This window comes from Pelophylax lessonae, assembly GCF_965119305.1.
Source record: "Pelophylax lessonae genome assembly, chromosome: 5".
In the NCBI taxonomy this organism is placed as follows: domain Eukaryota; kingdom Metazoa; phylum Chordata; class Amphibia; order Anura; family Ranidae; genus Pelophylax; species Pelophylax lessonae.
Genome location: NC_138772.1, coordinates 368,193,536 through 368,216,934, shown reverse-complemented (window position 1 = coordinate 368,216,934; position 23,399 = coordinate 368,193,536). Strand labels below are relative to the sequence as shown.

Below are 23,399 nucleotides of genomic sequence, written 5' to 3'. Positions count from 1 at the left end.
TTAGAAATATAAACTATAGCTTTCAAAATAGAGAGGCTATGGGACAATATTCTAACTATCTATGTATAGGTTTCTTCAGGGTGATGGTAGGCTAACAACTTATGACAAATGATTCAAATTGAAACGGCCTGACGGTGCTGTGAATATACAAAGGATGCCGTTGCGGAATTTCCCATTTGTAAATGTTCATTGCTTGGCTGTTATGTTAATTATAACATTTTCAATACTTTTATGTATATAGGACCTGGCACAAGTGCGCAGATCAAAAGTTCTGACTTTGATATTAAGTATCTGTTTTCTATGTAAATTGTTATAAAATGTATTAGTATTAAAGAGTTATTATTGTGAAATGTGTTGGTTCAATCTAAATGCTTACATTCAGGTTTGTGATCTTCAACAAATTCATACCAAAGTATGCTCATAAATGGAAGGATTACCACTGTTTGGTATCAGTGGTGGTGAATCTCAATACTACATTATACATCAACTGGGGTCTATGTTTCAAGTGCAGCCCAGGATCCACAACAGTTATAATTTCTCACAATTAATTTTCCTCAAAACTAGTAATAGTATTAAGCACCAACCCAAAATTTGTGTTGCTGCCAATTCTTCTCATAAGTTCCCACAGTTAGTTCCACCAGATGACAGCTAATATTAACTTCTAACATACAAACAATTGTAATAAAAATTTTTTTTAATAAAATAAAAGTGATATGTGGTTTCTCTCTTGAAGATGCTAGCTGGCGAAGACAGATTTCAGACTTGTAATGGTTAGAAAACTTCAAATGTTCTGCTAATTTGCCTTTAGCACCGAATGAATGCTTTAGGAAGGGACCCTAAAAACTGTACAACCCCTCAACCACCAGTCTGGAACTGATGATGGCAATAGGATATTTTACACCAGCAGTATTCTGGGAGGTGGTAGTGGCTTATGTGAAGACACATTCTAATATACCCTTTTAAAAATTACTTTAACTTTATTTTAGCCCACTGCTTAAAACCCCTATACTTTATTTGGTGCCTGTTCTGCTTTTGTACAGCATAAGAAAACAGTTTTTGGTCATCTCACAGTGCACAGGAGCAGGTAGGAACATGTTTATGCTTTCTGCCCCCCTAAGCAAACTGTCTTTTAATGCTCCTACTAACCTAGATGTTTGGCTATGCTTTGTATTATATTAAAAAGATCAGACTTTATAGCCTCATAAGGCATGCCAGTGGACAGCTGGAAACAAACCTTGCCTTCCTCTGGATCAACTGTCAGTATAGGATTGTATGAATTTTTTCCCCTTTTATTGGTTGAACTAGATAGACTTGTGTCTTTTTTCAACTAGACTAACTATATAACTATGTAAACCAATGTCCTCTCTGCTTTTTAAATTTAGATGCAGTAACTAGGAGAGTAAAGCCAGCCAATAGTTCAATGCTAAGTGCACAGAACCAGAAAAGGTGCATAGTACACTTTTCTACCAATTAAAATGCATGCACTGTACAAGGATAGCAAAATAAGGACCTAGACAGTTTAGAATATTTAATACACATAGGAATGAATGACTGACAGCAATATAATGTCAAAATGGCTTTGTGTGGCCTCTCCTGGCAGGCCTGTTAACCTAGGCCACAGACTTTTTTTCTTTATCCATATAGAAATTGAGTCCAGGGAGCAGGGAATAGCTGAAGGAAGCAGAGTAAAAAACTTGGCACCCCATGAGCCAGTGATTGTATTGTAGGAATGGTTATTTATAGTTGGTTCCAATTTTTTTTATTGCTTTTGGCTTCTGTCCAATAAATGTTTTGGCATGTTTTTTGTAGGCTATATAGAATTCTTATAGAATATAGTTTTTAGCAATTGCACTGCTGCTAATCTGGACAGATTGAGCTTATTTTCTTTATTTCAGTTATTTAAATAATGCCTAATATTTACATTTACATGCTTTACATTCATGTAAGTCCCTGCCCCCAAGGAGTTTATGATCTGTAGTCTATATTTCACATGCATACATATAGCACACACATGCTAGGGCCAATTTGGAAAAGAGACAAGTAACCTACCATCATGTCTTTGAAGTGTGGAAGGAAACCCACACTAGTAGAGAGAGAGCATGTAAATTCCATGCAGATAGTACCCCAGTGCTGCAAGCTAGCCACTAGGCCACAGGGTATTCCAATCAATCACTTTTTTCTGCTAGGGACTACTGGGTACAGAGAAAAAGAAAGATAATTATTCCATCATTATTTTGAGACAAGAACAGTAAGAAAGTAACTATTAGTTTATGTTGGCCTCTGAGTGAAAATGATCACAGTGGAACCATCATTTTTACACTATTGTCTTTGATCATACACATACCATTTACAGTATACTGTTATCATCCTTATAAATAACATTAACTACATCGTTTTTCTCCTGTGTTATTTTGTTTCATTTTATAGAAGATAATTATGTGACTTTATTATGTACTACCGTATGCCGTATGCCATAAAACATTATTTAGTTTCTATGAAACCAAAATATTTATATGAACATTATAAATTAAAAAAAAAAATCATGCCCAGTGCATGTATTAATACATAATAAAATTACCAAGGGGAAATTTGAAACGCAAAATATCAGGTACTAGAACAAGTACACCAGCATGTTCAAGTGTAAGCAAACCAGATATTTAACTGAGTATGCGTTTCTATATATAGACCAAAAAGAATACAAGAGTTGGGGGCTCTGAGATTAATGTACTGTTTCCTGGGACCACATTTTTTAACCTGTCATTATTTTGAAACCTTTAAAAGTGAGCTTGGATTCTGCTGAATAAATGTTGCTTCTATTATTCTTGGAAAGCCAGCATTTCTTGCAGCACAAATGCTGTCCTGACTTACAGGTTGAACAGCAATTCTTTTTTGAGATTAGGTACATTTTGTAAGGAAATATATGGAAAAAAGGCCTGAAAAGAGAAGTATGTGATTTTTTGAATCATACTTACCTAGGTGGATGCAGCATCAATCCGATGCTGCATCTGTCCCCCGCCGACTCTAAAGCTGAAAATCGAGTGATCAAACACCCCTGATCAGTTCTCAGTGCTTCCTGAGTAAAGAGCTGGTGACTGTCAGTCACTGGCTCTCTGCTCTCCCCCCCCCCCTGCATTTACTGGAGCGATGGGCTGTGGAGGGGGCGTGAAAAGCCGGCTCAGGCTCTCAGTAGCTTGCTTAGAAGCTGAGCCGGGTGCCGGTCCAGGCATGTGGTTAGATCCCAATATTTCTCAAGCCTGCACCGGCTTTGTGATGTCAGCCGGGAGGGGACTTCAGCCCACTTTCTGCTGAAAACGGGTCACAGGAGTGCAGAACAATCTGCACTCCTGTGATCAACAGAAGAAGTACAGCCATACAATCTTTGCCTTTGAAGCTTCTTTAAAGTGGTTTAAACCTTTACATATACCCAGTGAAGTAATTAGCCTCAGGTGATACGCAAAGAAGTAACAAATCCTCCTGCATAATTTGTATCTGTTTATCTGCAGCCCTCTCTTCTCTACAACCATTCAAAATGCAGAAACAATTCAACCTATCTGAGATTTCAGACAGCAGGGGGCAGGGAGCTGAAGTTGTACACTTGCAGATCTCAGTGACAGCTATTGGAGGGAAGGGTTACACCCCCTTCATACAGCACACAGGAACAGCGTTGAAGCTGTTAGGCTGGGTTCACATATGTGCGAATTGGATGTGGGCTTCCCTGTATCCAATTTGTATGACATGTGAGTTTGACCGGCTCTCAAAAGAGCCAGTTGACACAGGTCGGGACGGCCGCGATCCGAATTCCAAAAGCATCCTGTGCATGTTTGGGTGCGGTTCAGGTGCGAAATCAGGCAAAAATTTGGACCTGATTAGGACCTGAACCGTTGAACAGGAATGCCCTGGACCCCCTACTGGGAACCGCGGCTGCACATATGCGAACATGGCCCTAATTACAGGTTGTGTGCTGGATTTCCTTCCCCTGTCACCTTTTTAGCTCTTGGTGTCAGGAAAATTGTGATTCAGACTGTAAACAGAGGAATATGACAGCAGAGAGAAATTACAATTAGTGCCCAGAATTTAAACAAGTAAAAACTATAGAGGGATATGCTTTGTTCATCTCTCATGTTAGAGATGTACAGCCACTTTATAATAATATTATCAAACAACATGTTAGCCAATATCTCTCTGTGCAATTTTGCCAATGCAACTATAATGTCTGTGTAATAAAATAACATTTTGTATAACTATATGCATACATACTGTATATATATATATATATATATATATATATATATAATGTATATATTATACAGTATGTATGCATTCCACCTTTATGGATTAAGTTGTCATCGACCATATAGAAAGTGATAAATATCTAAAACTATTCGGACAATGCAAATGCTGCAAATGTTATTGTAAATTTTCCATAATTCATCCATTTATCCATTATTAAAAACAAAAGTATTTGGAAGAAAAGCCTTGCATAACTTATTGTATATCTCTCCACTGTACTTGAGCAAAAAATCTCCCACCATGCACCTATGTAACTCCAACCCCTGCCCCTTTATAGTCACATGCAATTTTATAACACTTTATACAGTATTAAAATAAAGTATTTTATTTTATTTAAATTTTATTTAAAATAATTTTATGGACATCTTTTTTTGGTGAAAAGTATGTTTGTACATAACTGTAGATTGCTTTTCACATAGTACTGGGGCTGTGGTATTAACTAAGATTTGCGGGATAACATAGGATTATGGTTTCTGAATGTGCCATTTGATTATAATGAAAAGTCTTTTCTCATATAATTTTGCAAGAAAAATCACTACACTCCTTCCACTATCCTTTGTGTAGTCTTTAGATTGATACAGAAAGCCTAATTTATCAAAATGGTAAACAATAACTATATTTGTGTTTCTAACACTAACCAATTAGATTCTTTCACTCTCACAGTTGGTATCTAAACATCTCAATCTAATTGGTGGCCATGGACTACAAAAAAAATCTTATTTAGTACATGCAAATAAATAAAGATGACTGATAGTTTATAGCTTTTTAATAGCCTGTTCACACCAGTGCATCATGGTAAAGCCCAGCAAAACATAAGCATAGTGATAATCCACTATATATGCGTCGGTGTGCAGCAGCACCATTTATTTTAAATGCACTGTGCTGTAACACATGACAGAACATGGCAACACATGGCGTGCTTTGTGTTGTGTTGTGCTGCATTATGCTGCACTGCACAAAAAAGTGGCCTATTTTTTAGTGCGCTCAAGTGTGTTGAGCCCCATTTTGAATAGACTGCCTAATGAGGTGCGTCTCAGTGTGCCTCAACACACAAAACTGTGTGCATTGTGATACACTGTGACCTACAATAAACCTACCACAAAAAACAAAGAGGATGTTATTGCTTGGCCAACATTTAAAAATAGTAGTTGCCTGGCTGTTATACTGGCTCACTTAATTCAACAGTTCTTTATGGTGAGACTGGAGGCCAAAAGCTAACTCATAACATCTAGAGCAAAGGTAACTGGAGAAAATCTGGGGATGTTTCTCCTACATCTATATTTATATTTATTTATATCTAATCTAATTTAGCAAGCAATTAGCAACAAGATCTAGTACAAATGAGGCGGCATCTCATTCATCAAAAGATTCGCTGTAGTTATGGTGCAGATTTGTGACAGCTGCTCTTGCAATCCTTTTCAGCCAGCAGTAATAGCTTTACAAACATCTGCGGCACATTTATCAACCTACTCATAGGTAGTTCTTTACCTTATAAAATGCACACTAAAAAAGTGGTCAAGGGCTTGTTTTATTTTTACACTAATGCAGCAATATGTCTGAGCAGCCATCAGTCAAGCTGCAATATTATAGTCTTTCTCACTACTCTTGCTTTGCATTGCCTCGATGTGTTGATACATTTAAAGAAAATTCTGATGTAATGGTTTAAATGAATAATAACCAAAATTATTATGATTTATGGTTTAAATTAATACTAACCAATATTATGCATAACCAAACAATTGATTATGCATAATAACATGTTAATAGTTCTGATTCATTTATCAAAAGGATATGATAGTTTTGCAAATTTTGTGAAAAATCCTAAAGAGATGGGAAAATTGTGTTTTGTTGTCTTTCTATCCTGTATAGGATATTGCTGTCACACAGTTTTTATTGCACTCAGTAAATACAAAACAGATGAATCTTTTAGGCATATTTTAAATTAATAATAAAAAGGTAGTATTCGCAAAACAAAATAATTGCAATAAAAATAAGGAATGATATGAGAAGAAGTGAGATTTGTTAAAATGGATGTACAACAAAATGCAATGAAACCATTTGTCTAGTTAAATACAGATAATATTATTGTACAAAAGGCAGGTCTCAAATCGTTCTCCACAGAAATGCCATGCACAGCTGTGTAGGATCTGAGTCCTTGTGTTAGGCATTTGGCAACTTTGTTGTTAAGGATCTAGCTATTACTAGGGCCTCCGACTTTGGAGAATAGCCAGCCACACTGGGATTCCAAGCCTGAAAATATGTGACATTACATGTCAGAGATGGGAGCATAATTTACTTGCTCCAATACTGATGTCCACAAAAGACATGAAGGCTCATGTTCTAAAGGCGTTGAGAATGTCCACATTGTGTTAATATTGACTTAAATTTTCAGATAATGTGAAATGTTTACCTTTTTTATCTGCACACAATATGATAATTGAAATTTACTTTTACTTAGTTTATTGTGTGAAGATTCTTAACTCCTAAAATCAGCCCAGTGACGTAGGGCTTATCCTATTTCGAAGGGTATCCCCAATAACTAGAGGGATGGATTTTTAGGGCTAACATCTTGCTTTAGGGCTTATCCTATTTCGAAGGGTATCCCCAATAACTAGAGGGATGGATTTTTAGGGCTAACGTCTTGCTAATGAAGGCCAAACATTAAAGTTCAAAGAAAATGAGATCACATATTTTGGAGGAATAATATGTATCATTATTTATGAAGTAGAAACTAGGGCAGGGTGGCTCTTTTGAGAAGATATCAAAATAAAAAAAAAATATGCACAGTTATTGACATGAGTTACAGTAAGTATCTCCACAATCAGGGTAAGGGGGCAAGTAAAACTACTGGGTGATTTAGTGGTAAAGATTGTATCTGTTTTGAAGCATGGTGCTCTGAACAAAACAAATGTCATACATATATATATGACATTATTATCGATCTGTAAATCTATACTATAAAATATGCAAGAGGCTTTCAGCTTCGTGGTTCCTATTATTCAAATATTACCTGTCATATGGGAGAAGAGATTGCAGTTGAAGCTGCACTGAGCACAGACAATAACTATAAATTAGCCCATCAATAAATATTTAGATGTTACTGATTAAAATAGGAGCATGTTTCATTTGCTGCTCCTTTTTGCACAATGTTGTCCTTACTTGATACAATTAAAGACAATGAACTTCACAAACAGTGCAGTGTTATTCATCCCCACATTACTAGGCAGTTATTAAACAACACTCTATTTCAGATGTCTTTGATGCAGGAAATAATATCAATTTCCTGGTAGGATGAATAATACATTTTGTCTTTGAGCAAAGCTTTGACATCTTTCTTAGTAGAGCAAAGGCTTCTGGGAATCTGAAACTTCTCAATACAATGGTTTACTTAGCCAAAATGGTTTCTTTCTACTGATCTAGTGTCTAATGCATAAAAACAAATAAGGACATTAGCTAAAAAAAAATTAAACAAGAACAGATATAGAATAAAACACCTCCAGTATTTGCTTGCTTGGCCTATCAATCACTACGCACACATAGATTTGGCATTTCTATTTGAAATAATTAAACAACTTACACCTGCATCTAAACTAAATGAATCCTCTCCTTATTTGACAAAAAAAACCCTAAGCCTAGATTATTACTACTGGAAAAAAAAAATCATAAAAATGTTAGAGAACCAAATACTATATTCCAGCACCCTCATCCTACTCATTCTATTTGTATTAACACATAAAGGTGCTAAAGTATTAAGCAAATGATCTATTCTTTGCCCTGAACAAGTTTAAATGATCAGGCAAAAGACGGTGAATATTCAAGCAAACGCTAAGAGAAAAAAAAAGACTCCTTTTAATTTGTAAGCTTTACTTTGATTTACAGCTATATACTTTTTCGTATTGGTCAACCTAATTTACATGGTCAGTATCCTGAAAAAAAGAATATCAAGTATACACAAACAACACAAAAACAAAATAGGTAATTCCAATCGTGCAAATTTTGCTTGTCTGTATAAAGCACTTTTTGACACAGTCATGTCCATAAATCCAAAAATATACATTACTGAGACTGAAGCCATTCGTTTCTTAAGGCTATACAAACACTAAAGAAAGCATTGCAAGAACACGTAATCAGGATTTTTGATTCTTCTCTTTGTGACTCCTCACATTGACTGCGTAGTCCAAGTATTTGTCTCAGAATAACAACGAAAAAAGTCAATGATCCCAACAATAAATTCCGATATTGACTTTACAATCACAGGTACAAATTGCTTGGGTCGATAATTTCATTTATCCTAAAGATCACTGTCGTCTAAAACTAATTAGAGGCGCAGTTTCCCAAGGAAATGTCAATATCATAGTGTATATTTTACCTAGAAGATAATTCATTCTTCTACAGAGACAATCAGAGAGGGATGTTGGAGATAATATCTTGTTCCACCACATTAATGGCTACGTGGACAGTCAAATCCTTGCTGTTCTCTCTTGCATTCCTTATAATGGAAAAACTAAAAAGCCAGAGAAGGTTGAATATTTCCATCCTCCCATGAGGTTGCCCCTGTCCAGTCTTAGGTGCACCTTATCAGCTCTTTCCATATGCAGCAAGACCCCATTACTGGCTGCTTCTCTGGTAACATCCTGATCTCCAGCAAAGGCAGAAATCACTGGGTAGTTGTTTTGCATTAGACTTACCTGCATAAAAGAGAAAAACATCATCACATTCAGAAATATGACATGTGGTTTTAAAGACAGGCCCACTCTATAAATCTGCCTAATAGCCTATTTCATTTAATCACCCATTTGACTGCAAGATTATTGAAGGGCATTTTTTAATATCTATTATGTAAAGCCCACCCACAGCCATCCATCTGATTCTAAGCTATGTATTTAGTACCCATTGTAACTATTTTTATTATGAGATTGTGTTATTTGGTATTTTTAGAAATGATCTGGTCCATTTAATTGATAACAAGCAATAAGTAGAGTGCAGTAGCCCATGAGAGGTAATTAGCAGTCGCCTTTCATTACCCTGATTGTTTTCAACTGAAGATAGGCGCAATCTGATTGGTTCCTGTGGGGTACTGCATTTTGCACATCATCATTGCTCTTTCTGTTGTCTTATTAAATAAGCCTGTATATAATTTAAGTATTCCACACAGGATTCATTTATACTATAGTAAAAACAAAATCAAGCTTTTCTTGAAGGGCAAAAAGAAAAATATAAAGTAAAGTAACTCAAAGCACATACTCATGATCTTTCATTCTTCGAATTCCCCTAAATTGTTAAAAGGTGACATCTAACTAATAGCTATGGCTTATTGTACCTTTCCCAGCATCAGTGTTTAGTCACTCTTCCTTATTAATTATTCCTATTCCTTATTAAGCAATACATGAATACCTAATAGCATGTAGTCTCATATGTTACCCACCTGGATCGTCTGTCTGTTGTACACTTTGACCACGTGAAAACTGAAACTGTAGATTCCTTTCCTGGGTGCTACAAATGCACTGGAGGCAAGATCAAAATGGTTTCCAATATTTACTAACACCTAGAAAAAGGTTAAGCCACACTTGATCAATCACGATAATAGAGCATGGTCTGCATCAGTAACATTGTGAAACCTTGTAACATCCTCATAAATCTGTTGTGCTTTATGACAGCTATTCCTATAACATTTGGTAGAGCTTATAAGCTTTTACCGTAAGTCAACCAATCCTATCATACAGAATTTAAAATAAGGGGCAAAGACAAGGTAAAATGTCTTCCTTGTCATATATAATATTAATGTGCTTCTTTGATGACTGCTAAAATAACAGTGTGAAACTAGGGCATTATAAGTAATACTGTCAAGGCAAGGAATACCATCTACTTTTATATTCCATCAATATGCACATAAAATTCTCTGCACGATAACTCTACAGAGACAAGTTTACAACAATGCAGCAGGTCCATTCCTCCCAGATCTGTAGGCTTTGAAGATGTCATTGGCTATTTTACAAGGTGACATTTATACAGTCATTCTCCCCAACTCATATAATGAAACCTACAACAGGTGTATTCATCGCTATATTTAAATACTTATTCTAGAGTGTGGGTGAAAGGCATTACAGTAAAAGGCAATTAGCATAAACAGGAAGGTAGGTCATCATAACTTGACTACCCTTTATGACTTGATGAAAAACCAATTTGCACATACTGATAAGATAAAAGAGAGTCCATGCTTAAGGATCTTTTTCTTGGACGAAACTAATAGTCAACCTTTTATTTCTATAGGTATTACTATAGCAAATAAACACTTGCTGCAAGTATCCTTTCAATCTACAACAAGATTTGCAAAACATTTAATGTATATTAATTCAACCTACATCAGTTTACTAGGCATGGATGTCATTTTTTGAATGTAGCTAAAAATACTTTCAGCATTCCAAAAATAGATGCTTAGTGAATTAAACTAATACCAGTATAAAAACAACCCAGCATGCATCCTAATAGTTATCATTATGTTAAAACACAGATGCCAGAATCTTTGTGGAAGATATCTCAGTAATAGGGAATTTACAGAAACAAAACTCTTACTTAAATCTTTTTGTCTGTATGTGTTTATATAGAAAAAGCCCAGGAAAAAAAAAATATGTAATGCAATGGACTGACAATATAATTAGCTAAGCACATCATTTCCCATTTTGCTAAAGGCCATTTATTGCAGTGATCTAATATAGCTGAACAATTAATTAAAAACAAAAAAAAATCTTTATTTTTTTATTTAAAAAAAAAAATTATATATCATTTGTAAAATATCTGTTCCACATATTTGGCAATAGTCCCATCATGAGCAACAAGGTGTTTTGCTTTTTCCTTTTTTTTTATTTTTTTTTTATTGTATTATCTTTTTTTGATGTTAACTTGTATGATTGGAAGTGTTTTAGTACTATGTATTTTTCAGACACACACACCCCAGTAAAGCAGAGCTGTCACTTCATTTTAGTGTAAATTATGAAGCAGACAAGCCAGCCGTGTAGTGTAGTTTCGGGTGATTAAGTATTTCATCTTCACCGACAATAAAACAAAGCAATTAAGCGGTGGCCTTAGCCATTTTTCCACTTCTCTTAGCAATCATGTACTAGCTTAAGAAACAAGCAGGAAAGGAAATCTAATTCAAAGGAAAATTGATCTAAGCCAAAGGTGAATCATCACATTGTCAAATAGGGAATGGTGTCATACATGGCATGTCATCTCATCCAGTTAGCAGCTCTACACTGTACATGTCATCCCTGTCCAATTCTTACAGCCATGTATCTGATTACAGGGAGATCAATCAGCTTAGCCTTACTTATTAGGATTTTACACCTATCTAGGACTTGGTACAACTCACACTCGGCCAGGTGAAGCTGTCAAAAGCAACCATAGACTGTGTTTGGTGTAACATATCTACCTGATCAAAATAGATAGTCATGGTGCGGTTGCTCATCTCAGAGGGCTCGTGGTTGGTGTTCCTAATTGCCGAAAAGGCCACTTTGGCACTTCCAGAGCGCACCGAAATGCCCAAGGACGACGTGATGGCTCCATCTGAAGACGGGTTAGAATCACACACCACCAGGCACTTTCCTTCCAGTACGATAGGTTCCGTGTCGTTCTGAGCGCCGGCTGCAGGTGGCGCCAGCAGCATCAGCACCATGGACAGCAGCAGTTTAGCAACTCTTAGGAAGCTTTGCTCCCACTTCAAAGGTTTCAGCGCTGCTCCGGCTCTTCTCTCTCCTGCAGCATTCCCCCATAGACTCATCCTGTTACTGAGAGCACGGCAGCCTCCGACTTGTCTCTGCCTTCGACGATGCGTCTAAACACCGCTGCTCTGCTCACTCACTTCACTTGGCTTGTTGGGCTACACCTTCAAATACAAGCAATAATCAAATGTAGGAAACATCGCAACTTCGTCAAATCATATACACAGTGCAAATGTTTTACTAATTCGTATGAGAAAAATCGGTCAGCTTTGCTCTAGGTCCTCTGTCTAAGTATTTTAAACCTTACACAGCTGTATAGTTTGTATACATCCTCTGTAAAAGCATGTCAAAGCCACACACAGCTATATGTTTTGCTATTTATGTTGTGTATTACTGTAGTAAAGTATCACACAACACTATTTTTGCTATGTAGGCTTTGTATTACTATAGTAAACTATAGCACACCTCTATTTTTGCTATTTGTGCTTTACATTAGTATAATAAAGTATGACACAGCTCTATTTTTTCTGTTGATGCTTTGAATTACCATAGTATAGTATCACACAACTCTATTTTTGCTATTTGTGCTTTATATTAGTATAATAAAGTATGACACAGCTCCTTTTTTGCTATGTATGCTTTACATTACCATAGAAAAGTATCCCACAACTCTATTTTTGCTATATATGCTTTATATTGGCATAATAAAGTATCACACAACTCTATTTTTGCTATATATGCTTTATATTGGCATAATAAAGTATCACACAACTCTTTTTTTGATTTGCATGCTTTATATTACTATAGGAATATGCCACGCAGCTCTATTTTTACTATTAATGCTTTGTATCGGTATAATAAAGTATCACACAACTCTATATTTGCTATATATGCTTTGTATCTGTATAATAACTCTATCTTTACTATATATGCTTTGTATCAGTATAATAAAGTAGCACACAACTCTATCTTTGCTATATATGCTTTGTATCTGTATAATAACTCTATCTTTACTATATATGCTTTGTATCAGTATAATAAAGTATCACACAACACTATCTTTACTATATATGCTTTGTATCTGTATAATAACTCTATCTTTACTATATATGCTTTGTATCAGTATAATAAAGTATCACACAACACTATCTTTACTATATATGCTTTGTATCTGTATAATAACTCTATCTTTACTATATATGCTTTGTATCAGTATAATAAAGTAGCACACAACTCTATCTTTGCTATATATTCTATGTATTAGCATATTCAAGTCTCTCACAACTCTGTTTTTACTGTCGATGCTCCTAACTAGTATATTAAAGTCTTACACATATGCATATCTTGGATATGCGTATTAAAGTCTTTGCACAGCTGTATTTTTCTTATAGATGATCTGCCATGGTATAGTAAACTCTTACACATCTGTATTTCTTTGCTAGGCGCCCTGTATAAGTGTAATACTCTTGCACATCTATATTTCTTGCCCTGTGCCCTGTGTAGGTATGTTAAACTCTTGCACGTCTGTGTTTCTTTGCTATAGGTGCTCTGTATAGGTATGGTAAACTCTTACAGATCTGTATTTTTTTTGCTATAGGTGCTCTGTATAGGTATATGACATTCTTGCACATTTGTGTTTCTTTGCTATAGGTACTCTGCATAGGTATATTACATTCTTGCACATTTGTGTTTCTCTGCTATAGGTGTTCTGTATAGGTATGGTAAACTCTTGCAGATCTGTGTTTCTTTGCTATAGGTGCTCTGTATTGGTATGATAAACTCTTGCACGTCTGTGTGTCTTTGCTATAGGTGCTTCCTATACGTATATTATACTCTTGCACGTCTGCATTTTTTGCTATAGGTGCTCTGTGTAGGTATTACACTCTTGCACATCTGTGTTTCTTTGCTATAGGTGCTCTTTATAGGTATATTATGCTCTTGCACCGCTCTTTTTCCTTGCTAGAGACACACATCTTTATATCTTTGATATTATGTATTAGTATATTAGTTTTACACATCTGTATTTCTTTGCTATAGGTGCTCTGTATTAGTCTATTAAAATCTTACACGTCTTATTAGCTCTGCACATCTGTATTGTTCTGAATGATAATAGTAAACTCCTATACATCCGTATGTCTTTGCTATCTGTATGTACCTGTATGTTCTGTAGTATACCGTTGTTTGTATTTTTTTTTTTTTTTTTTTTTTAGATTTATTAGTATTTTAAACTTTTACACAGCTGCATCCTTTTGCTATATATGCTCTGTATTGGGCAATTAAAGTCTTGCACAGCACTATATATGCTCGGTATTTGTAGATTAAATCCTTGCACAGCTCTTTATCTTTGCTAATATTGCTATATATGCTCAATATTAGTAGAGTAAAGTCTTTCACAGCACTATAACTTTGCTATATATGCTCTGTATTAGGTGATTAAAGTCTTCCAGATCACTATAACTTTGCTATATATGCTCTGTATTAGACGATTGAAGTCTTGCACAGCAATATATCCTTGCTAAATATGCTCCGTATTAGTAGATTAAAGTCTTCCATAGCACTATAACTTTGCTATATATGCTCTGTATTCGTCGTCTTCCACATCACTACATCCTTGCAATATATGCTCTGTATATGTAGATAAAGTCTTGCACATCACTATACCCTTGCTGTATATGCTCTGTATATGTAGATAAAGTCCTGCACATCACCATATCCTTGCTATATATGCTCTGTATATGTACATACAGTCTTGCACATCACCATATCCTTGCTATATATGCTCTGTATATGTACTTAAAGTCTTGCACATCACTATATCCGTGCTATATATGCCTTGTATATGTAGATAAAGTCTTGCAAATCACCATATCCTTGCTATATATGCTCTGTATATGTAAATAAAGTCTTGCACATCACTATATCCGTGCTATATATGCCTTGTATATGTAGATAAAGTCTTGCACATCACCATATCCTTGCTATATATGCTCTGTATATGTAGATAAAGTCTTGCACATCACTATATCCTTGCTATATATGCCTTGTATATGTAGATAAAGTCTTGCACATCACCATATCCTTGCTATATATGCCTTGTATATGTAGATAATGTCTTGTACATCACTATATCCTTGCTATATATGCTCTCTCTGTATTAGTAGATTAAAGTCCTGCACAGGTCTCTGCTTTTGCTATAGATGTTAGTAGATGAAAGTCTTGCACAGCTCGTTTTCTTGGTTATATATGCTCTGCATTGGTATAATAAAGTCTCACACAGTTGCTTTCTATCAGAACGATCTTAAAGCACATGCAATCCCAGGATTAATACAATAAGCCATCTAAGATGCCTAGTATCTCCCAGAAAAAGAAAAAAAAAGTCTCACTATTAATCCTAACCACCAGAAGACTAAAAATTGCAGAAAACCTTAGACTTTCATTTAACTGATAAACTTCTGAACATCCTCATCCCCTTTCCGACCACCTAAAGGCCACTTCTAATAGTTTGAAGTCACTGTCTAAGAAGGGCAAAGCAAAAAGAAATAAATAAATAAATAAAAATCGATGATTGAAAATGATCACTGTCAAAAACTAAAGACAGATCAATTGGGCAGCAGGCAAGTTATCAGGAAAAGTGAAGGCTGGACCTGTAGGTTATAGAAGCAAAGTCAAATCATAAGTAGTTACATCTCTTTTTTTTTTTAAGTTTATACTAAAGGACATTTCTAAGGAAAGGCTGAGAGGTTGTGGAAGTAGAAAAAAAAGAAATCATTACCTGGAACGTCCATTGTGTGACAATACAAATCAGGCTTTTCTTCTTGGTTGCCTATGAAGTTGTATTGCTTAGACACAACGATCAGGGGTTGTGCAGGCAAACACACAGAAAAACAGGAGTCGCTTCATTCTCGCCCGCCCATTGCTAACAGTCTCTATCTCCCTCCTCTCCTCTCCTCTCTCCTCTCCCTCTCTTTTCCTTTCTCTCGTCTCTCTCTGCCTTGTCTCTTTCTCCCTCCCTTGACTTACTTTACATATCTGTCATTTCCTCTCCCACTCTTTCCCCTCAATGCAGGAGTTCATGGCTTGCTTTTTTTTTTTTTTGCTGTCCTGCACATATTATCCTTACATTCCCATTGACACTCATCATAGAAAGTGATCACCAGGGGGGAACCCCTCTTGAGATTACAGAGGGATGAAGAAGGACCCTTGTTCTCCATACTACAACCAAACATAGGATTAGTGGTCATCAGAAACTTAAAAAAGGCACAACTAAAATATTTTGATAACCACATATCATCATAGTTTGTTTAAGTTATCTTATAGTTATTTTTTATTTTTATTCAATTTTTTTTTTAATTATTAGAAATTAATTGGAAAGGATAGCCTCACAGCCATGCACTTATAATGAATAAATCTGGCAAAACATTTTTATAGGCTTGTGTCCACATAGGAATGTGTTTTCACAAAGCTTCATTGTTCGTTCTGGCAAACGACTTATTTATCAAGGCTATTGAACCTTCTGTTACATCCCAATTAAATGGAAAAGGCACCCATGAGTTGTGTATTGGTGGTTTAGTGGCGACATCTAGTGGTCAAATTACGAAGGTGCTATTTAACAAGCTCCTTTCTACTTGGTTTCTTTCAATGGGAATAAAGGCTGTTATAATCCTTAATTAAGTCTTTTCCCCAGTGTGAAGAGAGTATAGCGTGAACGTTGCCATGATGATGTATGTCGCAGTCAGTCGTATCATCAGTTATAACTGCATGTTTCGCTGAACACAGCAGGTGGTGTCATTGCCCTGCAGTAAATGGGCATTGTTGTGGAATGTCCTTAAGTGTTTAAAAACATGGCCACTTATAAATGGCATGTGATGCTTTAACTATATCTCTAAAAGTAATTAACACTCTCATGCCAGTTTGATTAATTATTAGTCCTTTAAGAAGAACACATACATCAATCTAGTCTCTAAAATACATAAATATTTCATGCTGAAGGTAACACACAGAGGGATCTTTATAACAAAAGCGTCCAAAACACAATGTATGTAAAGTAAATGAACAATCAGATGACGGTTTTCTGTGGTCAGGACAATGAAGGAATAGTTAATGTCTATGGGCTGCTTCATTTTTTCATCACACTGTTAGAGTAATGCTCAATGGAACAATGAACAGTAAAGACAGAAAAACACCATCAGCTGTGCTTCATCTTTAACCACTTTACCACCGGAGGATTTTGCTGTCTTACGTCCAGGCCACTTTTTGCGATTCGGCGCTGTGCGAATTTAACTGACAATTGCGCAGTCATGCGATGCCGTACCCAAACTAAATGTACGTCCTTTTTTTCCCACAAACAGAGCTTTCTTTTGGTGGTATTTGATCACCTGTGTGATTTTTACTTTTTGCGCTATAAACAAAAAAAGAGCGTTTATTTTGAAAAAATAACAATATTTTTAACATTTTTTTATATGAAATTCCCCCCCCAAAAAATGTAAAAATCAAATTTTTTTAAATTTTTGGCCAATTTGTTTTCAGCTACCTATGTTTGGTAAAAAAAATCACAATAAGCATATTATGATTGGTTTGCGCAAAAGTTATTGCGTTTACTAACTAAGGGAAATATTTCTGTCATTTTTGGTGTTTTTTTTTAACGAGTAATGGCGGCGATCTGCGATTTTTTTGCAGGACTGCGACATTGCGGCGGACAGATCGGACCCTTGACTGACATTTTTTACACTTTTGGGGGTACCAGTGATATTACTGCAGTAATCAGTGCTATATATATATGCACTGTTACTGTAAAAATGACACTGGCAGGGAAGGGGTTAATTTTATTGGAGAGGGAGGGGTTAATGTATGCCTGGTGCTTACTAACGTGTATGGGGGGGAGGTGACTGTGTGAGACAGGGACAGATCGCATGTTCAGCTATGCTGAACCCTGCAATCTGTCACTCCTTGTCACTTAGGAGATCCACCCGCTCTGTTTACACAAGCGGGCGGATCTCCAAACTCGATTCCCCGACGATCAGGGAAGAGCAGCGGCGATCGCCACCGCTCCTCCCCTGGCCCTACTCCCGCTGTGACTGAAAACAGCGGGACGATGACGAACCACTTTGCCGCAGTACAGTCAACGTGACTGGTCGGCAAGTTATTAAGAGCTGGTGGACTTTCATATTTAAAACTCTTTAATACTGTCTTATTTACCATCTCTCCACAAAGCTACAATTGTTTTTTTTTTTTTTTTTGCATGTGGTCATTATTTGATTTCATGTGAATTGAATAGTTGACTGAAACTGTTCAAGTCCTAAAAACACATATTCTGTTGATGTATTTTTTTCTCTACATAAAATGCACAATCAAATATTGACAGCCTTATTTTCTCAATAATAGTTATTTTTATCTTAGGCATTGTTATTTCTTCTCCACCTGGAATGGCAGCTTTTTCTGCTCCCTTTTATAGAGAACTCACAGAAGCTCATTTCTAATGCCAACCAGAAGGTAGCAGTATTTTTTAGGAAGCAAAAAACGTGTCTAACAATTATCCTACATTGACTTTAATATACAGAATAAAAAAAAAAAAAAAAAGTAAAACGTTTAGTGACTGGAAATAGAAATGGGTTATTGAAAATAGCAAATAATGCACCACAACAAGCATATTAGCTTTTGTTCATTTACAACTTGTCTGACAAGTGCCTATATATACGTTTTTTTTTTAATGTACATAAAGGGTCAAGTTTCTTAACTTGGGCAGAATTCATTTTCAGTCATCTTATCAATGATAGCAGGTTGCTATGGGTTACAGCACATAAATCCGGTCATCACTCTGCCTCCATTACTATTAAAAAAATAGTCTGCATCTTGTAGCTATCGCAAGGTCAACCTCAAATTTTCTTTTTATTACTTCTAGGAATAGCCTGTGTTATACACATCAGCAAACAAAACACTACATTGCTGATTTCTATATTAAACATCTTGCTTGATGATAAGACTCCTAATAAAGAGCATGTAAGTTACTTGTATGACAATACAACATACACATGGTGACATTTTATCGGTATATTCCTGTTGACATTTCCGCCTCATATGGGACACTTTGAAAAAGAACACATTGAAAACATTTACAATAAATCCGATAAACTCATGCATAGCTGGATGAGATGTCAACTTGGTTTTATTGCAGTCTGTACCTGTGTGATGATATTTCCCCGGCCTCCTGACGATTGGTTTTCATGGAAACGTCCTATAGGAATCCCTGGGGGATTTTTGATGTGATCACACAGACATGTTTCATGGATGGGTAATGTCTAACTCGGCATCAATTTGCATGGATTAATGGTTTCTAAAGAAAACATCTTGAAGTGGATGTAGCAAGGCAATTTTTACAGGAAAAAAAAACTAGAACCAACTAAGGCGTTTTCCTTGGTGTATTTGTGCATCATTGCATCGAGATATTTTATTTAAATTGTTCTCAATGAGCTCAAGTCTTGGAGATGTATTCACAGAGAGGTTTTCAGCATAAATATAATAATGCTTTTTTTCTATGCAGTGTCTGGTACAACTATACTTAATTATTTTGAGCTGGGGAACTGGATGCAGATTGTGGGCTATGTTATTATCATGCATTGCATGTGGATGTTTTTCATCCACTATACTCATTGGATGTATTTATGCACTGTATATTCAAATTTCACCAGTTCCCGCAAGAGATCAGTGCACTATATTGTTGTGTCTACGTGTATAGACACTGCTACACTTTTTATTACACTGGGTCCCACACCTTATTAGTTCAGTACTGTAAAGGTCTTCAATTAATTGTTTTAGTCTATAGAGATTGTTAATGCAAAAAAAGAGACATTGTAACACAAAGGGCATGGAACACTATTTGTTTAGCCGAAGACTGAAAATGTCGGTTACTTTCATAATAGATTCAGCTTGTCACACTGAAGGAGATATTACACATACATATTAACTTCTTGGTCCCAATTGACATTCCTATCACTGCGAACAATGTCAACATATTTTTCAGAAATGTAAAGTATTAAAATCGACAGACCGTTTAGAAAATTGACATTGATTTTTAGATATGTTTCAGGGAATGAAACACACACTGTTGGGGTCAAATGTCAGTCATCTTGCATCCACATGCACCCCACTCCCCTTCACAATATTTTCTGCAGCTTTAAAGCCCACTTGAAGTCTTCTTTCTTTTATCTCTTTATACAGTAGTCCTTTAGCCTTGCTTGTTATGATTTCTGATAGATTTTTGCGTGAAAATACCCTTTTTTTAGTAAAAATGCTGCTTCATGCTCTTTCTGTCCAGTAGTCTGAGCTGACATAACTAAATAAGATCTCATTCACATGGCCAATTAGGAAGTTACATCCAGCAGTCGCATGCAGCTAGGGACAGGGTCCATCCGCTAGATGTGCAGTTACTTGCCAACAGCAGTGGACAGTTGCGGAGCCTGTCATTTATTCATACAGATTTTCTAGCCACAACCGATCATACACAACCATGGTTCCCGCTACAGCTGTGCACTGATTCTTGCCATGTGATGGACCTAATGGACCATTCAAATAAAGCCTAACTGTTGCACCTCTCAGCACATGTCCTCACACATAGAGCAGAATACAAATCACAGGGCCCATTACAAATTTTTACGGGACCCCTGACTAACTTTCTCTGTAGCAGTTGGCAAAATCACCTTCGAAAATACGCGTCAAAGATCCAAACCTGCAGTAACATACAGAGATATTTTCAGTCTGTAGAAGAAGTTCAGTGGACAATAAATCTATACTACTTAGGTAGCTAAGCAAGTGCTTCCTACTGCAGAGAGAATGGGTGTCCACAGGTAGGGGCAAGGGGGGGCAAATGCCCCCCCCCCCCCCGGAATCTCAACTTCCATTTTCAAGTGGTTGTTAAGCCACTTCATACCATCCTGTCTGGTCTGTTTAATAATCCTGTGTGACGTTCTTCACCAGTTTCCAGAGGGCCGAGAACCGCTCACTTGACCCGTCAGCTCTCTCCTCTCCCCGTCTGACAGCTGCCTGCAGCAGGCAGGCTGAGGATTCCTCATTGATGTCCATCGGGAGGGGAGGAGGAGGAGAGAGGTGGCAGGTCACATGAGCAATGAGTGGTGCTCTGAAAACTTGTAAAGAATGGCTTATTTTTATGAAACACAGTATTATTAAACAGACTGTAGACAGGATATGAAACTTTAAATTAAATGACAGCAGCAGGAGGAGAGAGGGGGAGGGCACTGACACAGGAGCAGACAGGCAGGGAGAGAGGACAGAGGAGGACAGGAGGCACATTGACTGACCATAGTGTCAGGGCTCAACAGCCATGGTATACCATGGTCAGTTTAATGAGGGGAGGACATAGCCTGGCAGGATCAGGCAGGTATTTCAGGTGATAGAATGGGCCAAATTACACAGCAAAGCACTGTGCTGTATAACATGCTTTAAGGGAACAGGGTCAATTTTTTTAGGTTAACAAATGCTTTAAAAATAAATGCTGCTGTTTGCTCTTTAACCTCCCTGGCGGTATGATTCTTTTGGATTTTAGGTGCTGAAAGCGGTACCATTATTTTGCATGTAATTCTTGTGAATGAGCAGCCCAAACCAACTGTATACATTTATTTTATATATATATATATATATATATATATATATATATATATATATAATGTATACAGTTGGTTTGGGCTGCTCATTCACAAGAATTACGTATATATCTATATATATATATAGATATATATGTGTATATATCTATATATATATATATATATATATACGTCACGTCGCCGGAGACGGAAGCCGGGGCTCGCAGACGATCGGGAGGAAGCTCCGCCGCCGCATACCGCCCGCATTCTTCGCTGGATCCCGGAGAAAAGGTAAGTAAAACCTCTACCAGGATCCAGCAATCTTCCTAGCGCTACCCCGAGTGTGGCTCGGGGTTACCGCTTTTGGCTCTAAAATCTAACCCCGAGTCACGCTCGGGAATACCGCTAGGAAGGTTAAAAATAAATACTCTAAAAAAGTATAATGACTAAGCCCCTCCCCTTCATGACATTTTTGAAAAGGGGCGGAGCATGGGTTACCTTAAAATGATGCCCCCCCTGAAAAAAGTTCTGCGGATGCCCATGGCAGAGAGCGGTATTTGTGACATCCTAAGATCTTATTTCAGCCCTTCTATGCCGGAAACCTGAGTTTCGTTATTCTTTACATCTTTCCTAATGGGCCCTCTTCTCCTACACCAGGACCCATAGTAGCTGCATGGGCTGCAATGGATATTTTAAGCCATTGTCCACAAAGACCTACATTTCAGAGGAAGAGAGGGGGCCTGTAAGACTAATTATAATACTGAGTGATGATTACTGAGTACACTGGATCCAATTCTGGTGTGTTGTGGACTGAACTATAATATTAGGACTCCCTGCATAACTGCTATAACTGGAAAGTGGAGATAAGACTATGGAAATGCTTGTCAGTACAATGTCTATCTGACTGCATTTGTATTTCTGTGACTTGAATTGGGCTTTACCTATGCTTTAACCCAACTAGCTATCAGGTGTAGGATAGGACAAGAAGAGAAATCTCCTCAATGGGGACACAGACAGTATTTTAAGCCTGACAGAAGTTCTAACACTTCCGCACTTTATCCAAAACTAAAATTAAAATATTTGCTGGAGTTGGGTTTTATATACAAAAGCAATTTATGGATTGATCAATATTAAAATTTTGTATTGAATTAGGTAAATTTTACATAAACAGTAGCTTGTTCTAATTCGACTCTAGAACTCAAAATACAAAAAATAAAAATGAAATTTGTTCTTCAAATTCCTACTCTGTGGGTCTAGAAGACTGACCCTATGACACTTCCAGTATTTGTGGGCAGATCTGAGTATAGACAATACATATTCTGATTTTGGCCTGCTATTCTGCAATACTCTGACATTGGAGTGGGTATATATATAAAGGTTAATTGGCAACAAACATACCATGCAAAGTTATCCAAAGCATGTCTTCAAAAATAGGATGATACGTTTTAAATGTCATTAATGATTTTTCAAGCTGGAATGGCTGTAAGGAAACATGCGGAGAGATAATATAAAGGCAACCATTGATATACATCTTTTGTAATACTAGTCTAGCCTAGATGTCAAGTTGATTTAAAGACTTCAGTTCGTTGTGAATCATGTGAGTGTGCTTCAAAGCAGTTCTGACTTTACATCACTCCCAGAATGATTGTTCTTTGCCAGTGTTTCAGAAATAAGTGTGGTTAGAGACAGCCAGGCAACTAGCACTTTCAGATGAAGGCCAGGAACAATAGCCACATATTTCTTTATTACAGGGTTCCTTGCAGTCTTGACCTTGTATAGTTACATAGTTAGGTTGAAA

At 36.6% G+C, this 23,399-nt stretch overlaps 1 protein-coding gene across 1 annotated transcript; it reads right to left on the bottom strand.

Annotated features, from left to right (window-relative positions):
• Nucleotides 1–8,120: 8,120 nt before the first annotated feature.
• On the bottom strand, nucleotides 8,121–15,968 carry CBLN2 (cerebellin 2 precursor). The gene is made up of 4 exons (XM_082259663.1): nucleotides 15,781–15,968; nucleotides 11,720–12,172; nucleotides 9,716–9,835; nucleotides 8,121–8,978 (listed from the first exon to the last, which is right to left on the bottom strand). Exons 2-4 carry the CDS (start codon nucleotides 12,065–12,067, stop codon nucleotides 8,781–8,783), a joined length of 666 nt encoding a protein of 221 aa, XP_082115789.1. The 5' UTR covers nucleotides 12,068–12,172; nucleotides 15,781–15,968; the 3' UTR covers nucleotides 8,121–8,780.
• Nucleotides 15,969–23,399: the final 7,431 nt, after the last annotated feature.